Raw genomic sequence first — 15766 nt, forward strand, 5'->3', positions numbered from 1 at the left:
GACCTAAATGAAATACATATGCAATAGCTCTGGCAAGTACAATACACGTTAGTTAAATTTGGGCTCCTGATCGGGTTCTTTTGCTAACAATTTTCTATTTACATCATAGTATGAATGAAGATTTCATCACCATATCATAACTGTCAGTTTGCACAAGCCTTAAAATAAGGAAATACATGAATAATATTTCTCCTCATCATTTCTTTGCTGTTAGTTACAGTCACCTACCTTAATATATTGCTTCAAGGTACAATAAGGAGTTAATGAATAAAAAATAACTCTTTTCAATTCAAATAATTTATATATTGAATAAAAATTAACATAATTTTTATTATAGTATGACTAGAATAATATCTTTGGACAAGCAGTTGTTTGAAAATTGGCATTTCTGCCAGCTTACATAGACTTTATTCACATTCTTTAGTGTAACTGGAAAAACTTCTTTAGAATAACTGAAATCAACTGTCCTATGATGCAAAATGACTATTGCCATAAGGCTAATGCTCTATTTGAAATTGCGGGAGTGATGGTTTATTTCAACTGTAGGACATCACTACAGTGTCATGATGTTTGCAAATACATATGTAAACAGAAAGGTGCAAAATATTTTGTATTATACATGACAATGAAGTATCCAAAGGATGTTCATGTTTCACTCATTCTTACATTATAATAATTAGGAATACATTTAGACTAGTTTGTTCTAAATACCACAATATTTATGTGTAATTCCACCAAAATTTCACTTTCTCATTTAAAACTTGAAGTTTATCACATTTCAAACACTTAAAGTTGTTACTGTAGTTCAACATGGTTCATAACTTTAAAACACACTGTAATTTAGCCAGTTCTTTGTGTCAAATATAAACCAAGTGTCATTGGAGGAGCACTTTCTACCTGTAGTAATAATGTTTCCTCTCTACTATTCACACATCATACTTTGTTATTTCACTCAGTGATTACAATTATGTTTAATGAACATTAACTGCATAATTTCTTTCACAGATGCCAAAATATTTTAAATTTGTAACAGCTGTTTATACTATTGCTGTAAATTCTTTTGGGAGTTAGTGACAATTCTTGTGGATTGTTAACAATTTTCTGCCTATAAACTTCATCTTTGAGTTCTCTGGAAGATTAAATGTAAAACTAGATCAATGTTTCTCTATACATGATGTGTTTTGTTTGTTCCTGGAAAAGGAAAATTAAATCATCTGCCACACAAAAACTTGACATATTTTCTTTTTGATAATGTTGAACATGTAAAGTCAGGAAACACAAGATGTACTATAACTGTGGTCACAAGATATATTTCCCATACTGTCAACTTGTTAGGGAGACATGGATGATAAAAGATATTGCTGCTTTGTCCACTCACTTCAGTAATAAAATATTTCATTGATTATATCTTCATTAATGATTTTGACAAGATAATACCTCTGGCCTCTAGCTTAATGGCTCACAAATTTAAGACTAACTTAGAAATTTTAGTCAGAGTTATCAGTAGTTCAAGTATATAATGATTTTTGTATTGGTGTAATTTTGTTTAGCTTCATTTCTGATTTAATATGTAACTTGATTGTGAGGTTTTTATTGTATTGTAATCAATTTCAGAATAGTGAGCAATAAAATGTTTAAACAGAATGTGATTAATCATGTTAGTCATGCGTCTGTATAGAAAAATATGGAATAAAGGAAACAGTGCAAAAAAGGGACATTCCGAGAAGAGGTTGTTAGGAGACAAATCTGTATACATGAGGAAAGGATGTCATCAAAGAGAATGATGTCTCTACCATGTACAACATCTGGATAATCAGAATAGAAATCAAATTTGGTGTTGTAACAGTAATATATGGTACATAGTTACTCTTAAAGGAGATGAAAAGAACTCTGTATGTTTGTATAGGTAGAAAGTCTGCAGCTAGACAAAAACTAAACTGTATGCAGAATGAAGGATGTAGGATAAACAAAGGACTGTTACAAATATACAGATGTGTTTTTCTGTAATTTTGAATTGTATTGTGTTGCTTTGCCATCAATGATGTTAGTCTATGACTTTCTTGCTGAACTTTGTCTTTTTTACATTTGTCATTAGCTAGGTAACTGTTCTGTTTTTTTGACAAAGCACTTCCTCTTCGATGGTGATAATTTCAGTTTTGTTGAGAAATATATCCATTATTCACATTCAGATTTGTTCTTTAATTTTTGGTACTAAATCAAATCCCCATGGTAGTTAACTAACTTGCTATTTTCTCTGAAATGTTTCTGTCTGCTTCTTTAACCTTCCCTGGAAGTACTCATTAGTAATCAACACCAAGACTGGAATTCATTCTAAAACCTGTCAATAAATTTAGTTTTCTGTTTAGCAGTGTTTACAAAAATTTATTTCTTGTCAGATAAGCTTTGTGTACTGGATTTGAAATGAATAGTTTTATAACACATTGTATGAACAAGCACACAACTAAAAACAGACAAACAGTGGAAATTCATGGCCTCATTTAAGGCATTTTGGGATAGAGTTGTGTGGAATAATTGTTTTAATACACTTCCAATAAAATGTCTATTGTACTATTGTGAAGAGCACCAAGAACTAAGCAAAACAAGTCAGTTGAAATGAAACTTCTTCTTACTGAAAAATATCTAAATCTTTTGATGAATAATGGAACAGTATTAGGACAAAGTCACATCAAAATTTAGAGCCATTGTTGCTATTGACACCAAAACTATGTTGTTTCGAAAAATTGTTACAACAAATATGGCATCTGATAAAGTGGAGATATGCAGTGAATTGTGTGCCAGATGTGGTATTCACGAAATTAGTTATTTGCTGCATGGTGCACCACAGCCAAAGGAAATAAATAAAAATTCTTAGTGTTCCATCCACACGAATTTTAGGGTACAGTGTCTATTATACAGAAGTGTACACCACTTTCCACAACCCAGAGATAGTAGCTGAAATATTCCTGCAATCTTAGCCCAATAGACAACTTAATGAAATTTAATAACAGTCTGTGCAGGAATCAACTGTGCAGCTTTCCACTCTCATTAGACAGTCACTAGGAAGCAGGCCGATGCCTGGCAGTAGGGTGGCGGGGTCAGTACGGCTGCGGTGCAGGTGGCCCCGGTGGACCTGGTGGGGGTGCTGATCCGACTTCGCCCAGCCAGGAGTCAGGACTCGGTGGAAAATCGGGGTATCCGTGAGTGCTGCTGCTGTTGCTGAGATCAGAGGCTGGACCGCTAGCCAGGCCAGGGTGGCCTGGTGGGAGGTGCCCCGGAGGTGGTCCTTGACCTAAAATATTAAAAAGAGAATGGATCAGATGATTGATTTAAAAGTTATACTGTACAACCACAGATCACATTAAGCTCTCTTTATGCATTACTAAGCAGTTTTTTTGCTCCCTATAATCTCAACATTCTTTGCCTAGATGCCTGTCTGATTTGTTGTCCAACCTTGTCTGCTTGTCTTTTTTGTATCACAGTTGTTGGTGTATTAATATTGCTCCAGTCTTCTTTCTGTTCATAATCTAACTTTGTCAAAGTCTTTTCTAAAGTAATGGAACAATTTATCGTTTATGTCTGTTGCCCAGAACTTACATTTTGCTCATAAGGTAAAGATATCCTCAGAATTGAATCCTTCATTTCAGATTTTAATACATCAAGTTTTCATCATTCTGGCAGAAGTCATTGTTTTCCTCTTACAAGAAACCCATTGAGTGCAAGGTCATAAAAGGCAAATGATGTTTACGGCATTCTACTCTCTACATATTGTCTATCATGCAACCACAATATTAGCTGCTAATTGCTAAGGGGGTGGAGCTGGAGGTATCCAATTTTGAGCACAGCATGAGGCTACGGAGCATAGTTGAACTCATTAGTCAATGAGTACCTAACAACAGGGGTAAAGTGCTAGTGGTGTAGGCACAAAGCAGACCAATGACAATGATAACCAAAGCTAACATTGCATTACATATACAAGAATAGTCGCCAAAGGTCGCCAGAAAGGAATCCAAAGAATTTTGCACATGGAGAAAGAAGTGGCAGGTAAAATATTAGAATTTCTGCAAGATGAGTCAGTGGAATGTGTAGTGTCATATGTGTTCAACTTGTAGATGATGTACATGAGGAGTACAATGATGACATTACATGCCTAACGAGCTAAAGTGATACTGAACATGTGTTGAGCCACATAGTTCATCATCCTTTTTACACACAGAGCTACAAATCTTGTTTCCAATGAAATGTAATAAATCATTGTTCAAGGAGCAGGAGCTAAACATAACTACACACATGGAAGATCATCCACAGCATACTCAAAAGTCTATTACTATTAGATTTTGAATAAGTCTACAGCTATGTGACTGGGGGGGGGGGGGGGGGGTGCATGAGAAAAACTACAGATATTCAAGAGGACAAGGCACACTGTTACAAAAACTAGTGTTTGCATGTTTCAAGGATGTTTGATACAATTTACATGATATGATTATACACATCAAATTGCACATGATATGGATTACAGTGATTTCAAGGGAAGCAATGGATGGCTGTATAACTCCAAACAGTGCTACAGAACTTTAAACAAAGTATCAACTTGATGATGCACAGCAAACTGCAGTATCAACCCAAAAATTAGTAGCTGAGATAAACAAACTTATCTCACTGTTCAGTAAGGAGTTTGTGTTCAGTTCCAACCAGTCATTATTTGAAGAGGAAATGCATTTGAAAAGAACTCTGGAAATTAGAGGTACCTAGAGAGTTGTATCAATATCAGCTAATATCAATTACTTAACGCATTGATATAAAATTATGTTGATTATTAATGTGGATAGTAAATCAGTTGGAAAGTTATTTATTGTGCTGCAAGAACTTGGAGGTGCTCTGCCCCAGCAATTCTTTCTTGTGTGTGTGATATTCCAAGGGCAGTATGGAATATTTAGATCACAGCAGACAAGAGTGGGGAAAAGGGGATAAGAGAACTGCACCTATGGTATGAGCACTACTTTTGGCCAATATTTGGTTAAAATAACTGGCTTTTGCTTGATCCCTGATCTGTGTATAAAAATCATACTCCATTAGAGCAAATTATCACTCTTGGAAACTGTATGACACTGCAATTCGTACCACATGGAACCATTGGAGAAATTCAGCTTTTGATGTTTGTTTTGTTCTGTGCCTGTAAAATATATTATGCCACTATCTGAAGCTAAGCCTCAGAGGGCAGCCAGTTTCACAATAAGCTGCATGACAGACTGTTTCATGTTCAGTTGCATGCCATCACATTCCATCAGTACTCATTGCCCCATTATGGCAGTACAATTCTACAAGCTTTCTTTAAGAGTGGATACCTAGCTGAATGTCCTGCATGGTTTGTAACTCACAAGAAGTTCACCTTCAGTCTTGATGGTGTGAACCTTCATGATCACTGTGGGGCACCATTTATCATTCAGTGATAATGGTGCAAGTTTTGAACATTTATTGATATTCGACACTGTCCATTATGTGACATGTAATACATACATCCCATAGAAGGTTGATCTCTGCACGTCCTGGACACTCATTTTTTTGTTGCTCTCCTGATGCACATGGTGAGTCATCAGCAGCTAATATTTTTCCTATCATAACAGTTAACACAACACTTTCAAATGAGCCTTGCTAGAGATTGAACTTGCAACCTCGCACTCAAGGGGTTCCTTCTTGGTCTTTATTGGCCATACAATCTTTGGATCAATTATTTTATGAAGGATTTTTGTGATAGGAGTTACAATGTAATCATTCTGCATCTTACAACAGCAAATGACTGTAAATTAAATACGCTGAGAAAAATAAAAAAAATAATGACAATTGTTCTTGTAAAAAATGATGGTTAGGGTTTGATTTAAAACACTGTGTGAAATGTAATCATGAACAGAAAAGAGGTGTCTTACTGCAATGTTCACAAATTTAACATCGTGTAGTTCTGAGTGAACTGATCACTTACGAGCTACATCATGACATCATCACTACCTTGGCCAATTTTTATTTATGATGTGAGAAATATAATCCCCCTTAATTCTATGTCTAAATCTTTACTCGTCAAACCTCTGTGAAGCATCTGGCACAAGACACTTCACATTTTACCATTTAGGGCTTCATCCTGTTCCATTCACATATGAAATGCAGGAAGAATGACAGTCTGAATGCCTCTGTGCACACTGTAATTAATCTAATTTTGTCCTCACAATCACTATGGGAGCAATGTATTGGGGGCTGTAGTATATCTCTGGAGTTACCATTTAAAATTGGTACTTAAAACTTCATAAGAAGGCTTTCTGGAGATAGTTTGCATCTACCTTTAAGTGTTTGTGAGTTTGCTGTATGCATATTTGTACATGTAGGTGACACTGTGTTTATATATTTTTTAGTTTGGCAGTCTCCTATTGTATGAAAGTTTGCTTTGTAAGTTTTGGTCATAATTTTGGTTCAGAACACAATACTGAGTTATTTGTATGTTCTTGTAACATTAGGTGCACGTCACTTGAAAACAGACATTTAACAAGTTCCTCATTCATGTCTTGAAGCCAAGGGATGTCAACCAGGTGCTGTGGCATTCTCTGCCGTGAGGCGTCATGCAGATGCTTGGACTAATGAGGCATGCTGAACATACACAGAGAAGGGCAGCACAAATGGTCACAGGTTTGTTTGACCCATGGGAGAATGTTACAGTGATGCTGAATAAACCAAACCAGCAGCTCTTGAAGATAGCCTACTAACAAAGTTTCAAGAATCAGCCTTAAATTATGACTCTAGGAACATACTACAGCCCCCTATGTATTAGACATATGGGGATTGTGGGGACAAGATTACAATAATTATAGCATGCACAGAGGCCTTCAACAATCATTCTTCCTGTGCTCCATATATGAATGGAATGGAAAGAAACCCTAATAACTGGTGCAGAGGGACATACCCTCTGCCATGCACTTCACAATGCTTTGCAGAGTGTGGATGGAGGAGCATATGTTCAGCACACCACTCTCCCAGCCATTGTGCTGACTTTCCAGTTCTTGGAGCCACTACTTGTCAATCAAGTAACTCCTCAATTAGCACCATGGGCTGATTACACCTCATACCAGTTCTCCCACCAAGGAAAAATTCTTGGTAGTATCTCTACATGAGAGCCATCTGTGCTGACCACTCAGCTACAGAGGATCCAAACTGACATTTTCCCCAGACCAATCATTATTTGAAATAAAATCAAATTTACTTGTTAAATCCATTAGTGATTGTCTGTAATCATGTGAGGTGTTATTCCATATTTCAGCTGCTAGATCCGAAATGGACAAATTATTACTATGGGAATCTAATTTTGTCTCGATAGCTGAAAGGTCAGTGCAAGTGGCTATCATGGATTTTTTCTTGGCACAGGGTGCACTCAGCCTTGTGATGCCAATTAAGGAGCTAACTGAGTAAGAAGTAGTGACTCCAAGATGCAGTAAGTCGACAAAATGTCTGGAAGGGCAGTATGCTGAGCACATGCCCCTCCACAGCGTGACAACATGATGCCAAATGGCATAGTATGACATGGCAGCTAGCTGACGTCCCTTGAGCCTTCATGGCCTGTAAAAGGAGATCAATTTCATTATTAATTGAAGGCTCTGTGTTTGAAAATCATAAGAAGTAGGCAAGTAACTGGAAAGTCCAGATGCGTTTTTGGAGAAGAAATAAAAGAAAAATAAATGCAAGAAGAAGAATGGAGAAGGATTTTTAAAGGTTGGGGGTGTGAATTGGTTGAGAGGGATAAGGCTAGGGGTGCATGAAGAAGAAGTGCATCTGGATGTAAAGGTATGTGACTTGTACAATGAGGCTGAATGGGGACTGCCCTGCACCCTGGCTGCTGCCTGAGGCTGGGTTCGATCCCTTGGCATCCGTATCCATATTGAGCCATTGTAACATGTGTGATCCTTCGATGGGATGGTTATTTTGGTCCAGACAGCCTTCCACTGCCATGTAAATCTGCTCGACTGCCCTAAACCATGTTGTATTTGCACGAGTGCAACAATGGGAGCAGGCCGATACTAACCGAGCGTGGTGTAGACAGCGAGACCGTCACCGGCATACGGGAAGGCAGGTCCCAGTGCTGTGGGGGAGTGGCTGGCCGACAGGTAGGGTGGTGTGCCGGGGCCAGTGCCGCCCCCATGCAGGAAGTGCCCTGCAGGCCGGCTGCTGCCTGATTGCGGGCTCGATCCCTCACCGTCCATGCCCATATTCACCACCGTGCTGTAGCTGTCGTTGCTATTCAGGTCTGCAAGTAAACACACATCTACATCAATATTCAGAAACTTTTGTTTACAGGGATCAGATGATATCTGTTTACCAAACTATTAAGTCAAACCAACTATAGTCTTCAGTTCATCTCTTACTTCTGATCAAGAGTCTAGCTTCTGCAACTTACAGTTTCTCACACTTCTCAGTTTATTTAGGCCTTTGTTTTTCAGTTAACATCACAGTGGCAGTAATAGTGATTGTTGAAAAGCAGAGGACACATTGTTCCAGTAGAGGGCTTGAAGAGTATATTGGAGTGGAGTGAGGGTAATCAGACTAAAGCAAGATACAGCAATAGACAACACAGCTTACATTAATGGTAGGAACAAGACCAATAATTGTTTTCTAGAGATAGAAGAGTGGTTACTTTCCATGCAGCTTTGGAGCAGAGCATTCTTAAGTTAGGCTTCAGATAGGGAAAGAGATTTTCAAAATATATCTTTCTTATGAAGGGGTCTATGGAGGATTTTGTTGTGTCGAAAATGAGTGTTAACTGCCATGCTTCTCATAAGCAAGTGTTGGAGTCAGAGACAAATAATACAGTCTGCTTCACTGACAAATTCAGCTGCCAAGTGCTCTCTGTGCAGTCATCCTTGAAGCACTGTTCCCATAAGAGGAAGAATTAGATACTGTGAAAACTATGTATTTAATCACAATTTACAGGATGAATAAACAAATAAATACAAGTTTCAAAGTTAAATTTTCACAAGTGACACAGATAAATAAACCACTTGTTGTTTCACCATTGCCACTTGATAGCTTAGAAACATATGGTGTTTACAAAGTGAAAATTTCACTCTGTCTATTAAAATCATTTGGCCAGAATGAAACTACAATGCTTGCCATTCACATCCCATGATCTTATTAATTGAGATACCCACAAATAATCTGCCAAATAACTTCTAATACCTCATGAACTTGACAGAATGTTTTCTGTGTATATTGCTCTGTGTATGTTTGGTTGTGAACCACACCGTTTTAAACCGCCAAAAGAATATCAAATGATGAGTGCATGTTAGAGCATAGGAATAAGACTAAGGCAGTATGGTTTGTTATTAAATTGGAGTTAAGTGTGTTAGTTAAAACCAGGAAATTTCAAAAATTTAACAAAGCAACAACACTATTGTTAATCCTGTTCAAAAATCTAAATGCATCAATAAATTACTCATAAATGTAGCAAAATCTATAGTAGATTTGATTACTTATCAAAACAGTATAAATTTCTTTGCTTTGGCATGGACCATAAACGTGACCCCATTGTGGCACTTAGTAAAGTTCCTACTGAAGCTGTAAAAAATATTATTTTGTTTTAAAATTGGTATCAAATACCCATAAAAGTAATTAAATTTATTTGTGGTAAAATGGCACACCGTCTGTCATTTAAACAAGCTGATTTCCATGATGTGCCTGAGTATGCAGAGGTAAAACCACTACACAAAAAGGCATACTTTATCACAAAACATGATGTCATTCTCAAAAACCAATATGGATTCAAAAAAGGGAAAACCACCATGAACACAATTAATGACTTCACTGAGAAAAAATCAGTCCATCACTGGATAAAGTGGTAGGTATCCTCTCTGACCTTACAAAAGCATTAAAATCAGTGAATAATACCATGCTGCTTCATTAACAAGACAAATACAGCATCAGACAAAGTATTCTCTGCAGTGGCTCAGGTCTTATCTGACTAACAGCAAAGGGTAATCATGATATCTAATACCATAAATTATGGCTCTCAGTGGGATGCAATTTCCTAAGGAGTCCCAAAAGGCTCAATCTTAGGGCCAATCTTGTTTCTCTTTTTTTAAAAAAGGATTTGCTTCTCATGTTTGCTAATTACATTGCAGTACTCATTGAAAAAGAAAATGTGAACCAAATTCCAAATGCTGTCATAAATGAACTAAACAAGCTAGATACATGGTTTCAACAAAATAGTCTTAACATCCTAAAGAGTCTGTTTGCAGAATTTAAAACCAAATAATCAAAAATGAGTGATATCAGCACCATAGTAATATAAAGCAGTCAATGTAATTCCCTTGACAGGACATAACATTTTGCATTTTCATAAAGATTATCTGCTCCTCTGAGTAGCCTAAAATTTGTCTGGAACTTGAGAATGAGTGGTACTTGTGATGTGGGAAGTGGTCTTTCCCAGTAAAACATCTTATCTGCCTTACAGGATGACCAAGAACCATTTTCCCATCTAATAGTGCAGTGAAGTGTGAGTCCATTTGCATAATGGTTGTTGATGTGTATTTCTTATGTTAGTTGCTAATCAATAACCAAACACTCATGTATAAAACAGTTTCAGATACAGTGAGGGGATAAAAATATGGAAGCACTGTGAGAGATGCATGTTTGAACACAAGTACAGAGCCTGCAGCTTCCATTGTTGTATCTGACCACAAATGGCTCCTGTGCAATGATTTCAATATATTGCAAGTATCAGTAGCAGTCAAACAGTGTTCTGTGTACTTGCGATTGAATTATGTCGGACCTAAAGAAATTCAAACATGGGCCAACTGTTGTTACTTGTGTGATGGGTACGTCCATAATCAAGGAAGCCCAAGTGTTAGGTGTTTCAAAGGCAGCATATTGAAAATGCAGGGAAAGCATCTGGTAAGTCACAAAGTGGATGGAGGTCTGTGTTGAATGATCATGACAGGCGGTCATAGGAAAGGATTATGACCGAAAACTAAGAGGACGACAAGTGAAAAACCCACTTCAGAACTGCGTGTCTCACTTGCAAACCATATCAGCACTAAGATAACACAAAGAGAGCTCCATAAGCAAGGGAAGACAGGATGAACTGGAATTCCAAAACCACTCATCAGTGATGCAAATGCCCATAACATGAAAACACAGAGCCGAAGCCATAAAAGAGGAACTATGAAGAATGGAAAAAAGTCATTTAGTTGGATGAGCCTTTTTCATACTGTTATAAATCTGCATCTATATAGATATCCTGCAAGCCACAGAACGGTGCTTGGCAGAGGGTAACCTGTACTACTACTTATTATTTCCTTCCCTGTTCCACATGGAAATAGAGCGAGGGAAAAACGACTGTCTATATGGCTCTGTAGGAGCCCTAATTTCTCGTCATCTCTTCTTCATGGTCCTTACACGCAATGTATGTTGGCGGCAGAAGACTCGTTCGGCAGTCAGCTTCAGATGCCAGTTCTCTAAATGTTCTCGATAGTGTTTCTTGAAACGAACGTCGCCTTCCCGCCAGGGATTCCTATTTGACTTCCCGAAGCATCTCTGTAACACTTACGTATTGTTCGAACCTACCGGTAACAAATCTAGCAGCCCACCTCTCAACTCTTCGATCTCTTCCTTCAGTCTGACCTGACACGGATCCCAAACATTCAAGCAGTATTCAAGATGAGGTTGCACCAGCGTCCTATATGAGCTCTCATTTACAGGTGAACCACTCTTCCCCAAAATTCTCCCAGTAAACCAAAGTTGGCCATTCGCCTTTCCTACCCCAGTTCTCACATGCTCGTTCCATCTCATATCTAAACTGAAGTCGACAATTCACCTTCCCTACCACAGTTCTCATATTCTCGTTCCGTCTCATATCGCTTCGCAATGTTACGCCCAGATACTAGCTGTCTGGTCTATGTAATAAAAAAAAAATAAAAAAATAAAAAAAAGACTGAGTGAAGGGATCAACAACAAACTTTAACGGATTTCGTGTGACGTCCCCTACAGTCCCCAGAACAAATGCAACGAACAATAACGAATAAACCGAGAAACATTACAGGTTTGATCTTCCTACTCATCCGCATTAACTTACATTTTCCCACATTTAGCGCTGGCTGCCATTCATCACATGAAATGGAAATTTTATTTAAGTTGTTTTGTATCTTCCTACAGTCATTCAACTTCTACACCTTACCGTACACCACGGCATCATCAGCAAACAACTGGAGATTGCTGCCCGCCCTGTCTGACAAATCATTTTTGTATATAGAGAACAACACCACTCCTGTCAGACTTCCATGGGGCACCCCTGACGACACGCTTGTCTCTGATGAACACTCGCCGTCGAGGACAGCAAACTGGGTTCTATTATTTAAAGTCTTCGAGCTACTAAGATATCTGTGAACTATTCCATATACTCGTACCTTCGTTAACATCCTGCAATTAGCACCGTATCAAATGGTTTCTGGAAATCTAGAAATATGGAATCTTTTCGTTGCCCTCATCCACAGTTCTCAGTGTATAATGTGAGAAAAGGGCAAGATGAGTTCCACAGACCGATGCTATATAAAATCATGCTGATTCGTGGACATAAGCTTCTCAGTCTCAAGAAAGATTATTATATTCAAACTGAGAATATGTTCAAGAATTCTGCAGAAAACAGACGTTAGTGATACTGGTTCTTTTACTCTTCTTATACATTGGAGTCATCTGCGCTTCTTTCCAGTCGCTTGGGACTGTTTCCTGCTTTGGGGTTGGTTGAAATCCCAAAAGTGAAACGTGTCGGGGGTTCAGTGATTATTTGGGCAGCCATATCGTGATATTCCATGAGCCTTCTGGTTACTCTGCGAAGTCACCTTACCGCCAACGATTGTGTGACGAATTTGGCTGACAGGCCAATCCCTTGGCAGAACGTTTGTTCCCAATGGTGTGCTGTGTTCCAAGGCGACATGGCCACCGTCCACGCAACTCACTTCGCCCACTACTGGTTCTGTGAGGACGTGGATGAACTGTCGCATCTTGCCTGGCTACGACAGTCGTCAGATCTCAGTATTACTGACCACTGTGGCCTATTTTGGAGAGAAACGTATCTGATTCTCTACTTATCTCCATCATCGTTGCCTGAACTTGACACTATTTTGTAGGAAGAATTGTATGAGATCCTTTTTCAAACCATGTGGGATCTGTATTTATCCATTCTGAGACTAGAATCTGTTACGGAATTCAAGGGGCTACCTCCACTGTATTATGCATTATAATATGTTACGTTTCCGGTGATTCCCCTTTTTTTTGTCCTACGCCTGTATCAAATGCTGAATTTTCACTGCATGAACAACGAACATTTAGAAAGTAATAAAATATTTGCCCTTCATTAGAAGGGGCGTTCAATGAGCAATGCAATACATTTTTTTTCTGAAAGTAGGTTGGTTTTTTTTTTCGGGATCCCAATAGACAATATTATTCCACACTCTTTTGGTTAAAAACCCTATTTTTCAACATAATCTCTGCTCAATGTGACGGCCTTGCGCCACCTTACTGGGAGGACCTGTATGCCCGCCCAGTACCGTTCTTTTTGTCGTCATCGGAGCCAACGCCTTGCTGCAACAGTAACCTTCCCACAATCCACTTACTGCTTACCACGGAGTGCATCCTACTCGGAGCCAGACAGACAGAAATCGTACGTTGTGAGATCTGGGCTGTAGGATGGATGAGGAAGAAGAGTCCAATGAAGTTCTGAAAGCTCCTCTCCGGTGGGCAGGCTTGTGTGAGGCCTTGCCAGAGGGATAAGTAGGAGTTCGTTTGCATTTTTGTGGCGACGAACGGGCTAAAGTGGTTTCTTCATTCCTGAGAGCAGTACAATATCGTTGCACCATCAGGGAGGACATAAAACGGAATAACCTCTTCAGAGTCCCAGAAGGCTGTCGCCATGGTTTTACGGGCTGAGAGTGCGTCTTTGAACTTTTTCTTCGCAGGAGAGACGGTGTGGAGCTACTTAGTGGATTGCCGTTTTGTCCGGTACGAAATTATGAAACCATGTTTCATAGTCTGTGGTGATGTACGATAAAAACTTGTCGCGGTCAGACTTGTAACGAGCAAGCAATGCCGGGGCACACACCTTTGAGTACCCCAGCTGGTGAACAAGTGTGTTAACACTACCAACACAGACCTCTGTTTGAGCAGAGAGGCGTTTGATTGCGATCCGTTGACCACTTAAAAATGAGAGTGTCCGCACGTTCCAACAGTGCAGGAGTCACAGCTGTGTGCGGCCGGCCGGCTCACGGGAGACCAGACGGATTAGTACGCCCTTGTTGTGATGATGATAGATGCCTTGTCCAAACGACTCACTGTGCTTTTGTTCACTGCCAGGTATCTGTAGACATTTTCCAAACGCCTACGAATATCTGCGATGCTCTGATGTTCCGCTAAGAGGAGGTCAATGACAGCTCTCTGATTGGAACGCACCTCCGTTACAGGTGCCATTTTGAAGGCTAGGTATAGTGCTGCCACCTATCAGAAATTCGTGACAGTATAGGGGATGCAGGAATATTCCACAAAAGAATGATGCAGGTGACAAGAATCTGAGTACGCTAAAGTTATATGCTCGGAGACCAGATGACGACGACAGTCATTAAATTTAAATGCAACCAGCTGCCGTTCACGAATCATGGCATGGTGACAGCTAACAAGTTAAAGTCGGAGTGTACAGTACTCTATTGCTCCCGTTTCTAGCGGCTGTAACATGACATCAAAGAGAAAGAAGGTGGTATTTTCTGTGGAGGAAACGCCAGATGCACCGCATAGGACGGATAAAGCAGAATAATTGTTGTAAAATATTTTTACTGAACAAAGAATTGGAACTCAGCGGTGTCAGATTGGAAGAATAACTGGAAAGAAATTGAATAGTTCTGTTTCGGAAGGCTGGCTCGTGATCTGCAGGCAATGACGACGGTGATAGTGGATTAGCTGACAATGTTGAGGCCCTATCTGAAGACATTATGACACGTACAGTGGCGATCTTGCTGCTGGACAAAACACTGTTTTATTTGGACCGCCAGAAGGAAACAACTTGGCGAAACTAATGCTGGTGAAACGCCTGAGTGATTGTGCTGCCAGGGCAGGTTGAGAACGTTTTGCCGCACAAGCGACTTATCATTATGCACCCCCAGTCTCCTTCCTCTTTTCGCTCGCACATTTTCACCTCTGTCAGTTTTCGTTGCTAATCGTGACACGTACTGTACACAAGTCTTGCACCTGGTCGACCCTCTCAGTGTGGCGCCCCAAGAGACGACTTGGGTCTCCCAAATCTTAAACCGGCCCTGCTTGCAGCACATAAATTACATATGAATTTTGCTCAAAAGGAACTTAACTGATAGTTTCAATATCTGGTCAAGACTTGTGTGAAAACAATGAATAATTTGTGTATTTATATGGAAAATTGGAAATTTGTGTTAAGGTCTTATGGGACCAAACTGCAGAGGTCATCGGTCCCTAAGCCTACACACTACTTAATCTAACTTAAACTAACTTACACTATGGATAACACACACACACACACACACACACACACACACACACACACACACACACACACACACACACCCATGGCCGAGGGAGCACTCGAACCTCCGTCGTGGGGAGCTCCACGGACCGTGACTAGCCGCCTTTTAAGACCGCGCGGCTACCCCGCATGTAGACCGAGCGGTTCTAGGCGCTTCAGTCTGGAACTGCGCGACCGCTATGGTTGCAGGTTCGAATCCTG

The 15766-nt window shown here is 39.5% G+C and overlaps 1 protein-coding gene across 1 annotated transcript in view; it reads right to left on the reverse strand.

Moving 5' to 3' along the window:
• Positions 1–348: 348 nt before the first annotated feature.
• Positions 349–15766, reverse strand: part of LOC126190991 (LIM/homeobox protein Lhx3) — a 202036-nt gene continuing 186618 nt past the window's right edge. The window contains exons 6-7 of the mRNA XM_049931668.1: positions 8057–8278; positions 349–3289 (exon numbers count right to left, since the gene is read on the reverse strand). Coding sequence (XP_049787625.1) covers positions 3096–3289; positions 8057–8278 — 416 coding nt within the window. The 3' untranslated portion in view covers positions 349–3095. The remainder of the gene's footprint in view (positions 3290–8056; positions 8279–15766) is intronic.

Source organism: Schistocerca cancellata, chromosome 6, assembly GCF_023864275.1.
Source record: "Schistocerca cancellata isolate TAMUIC-IGC-003103 chromosome 6, iqSchCanc2.1, whole genome shotgun sequence".
Taxonomy (NCBI): Eukaryota; Metazoa; Arthropoda; class Insecta; order Orthoptera; family Acrididae; genus Schistocerca; species Schistocerca cancellata.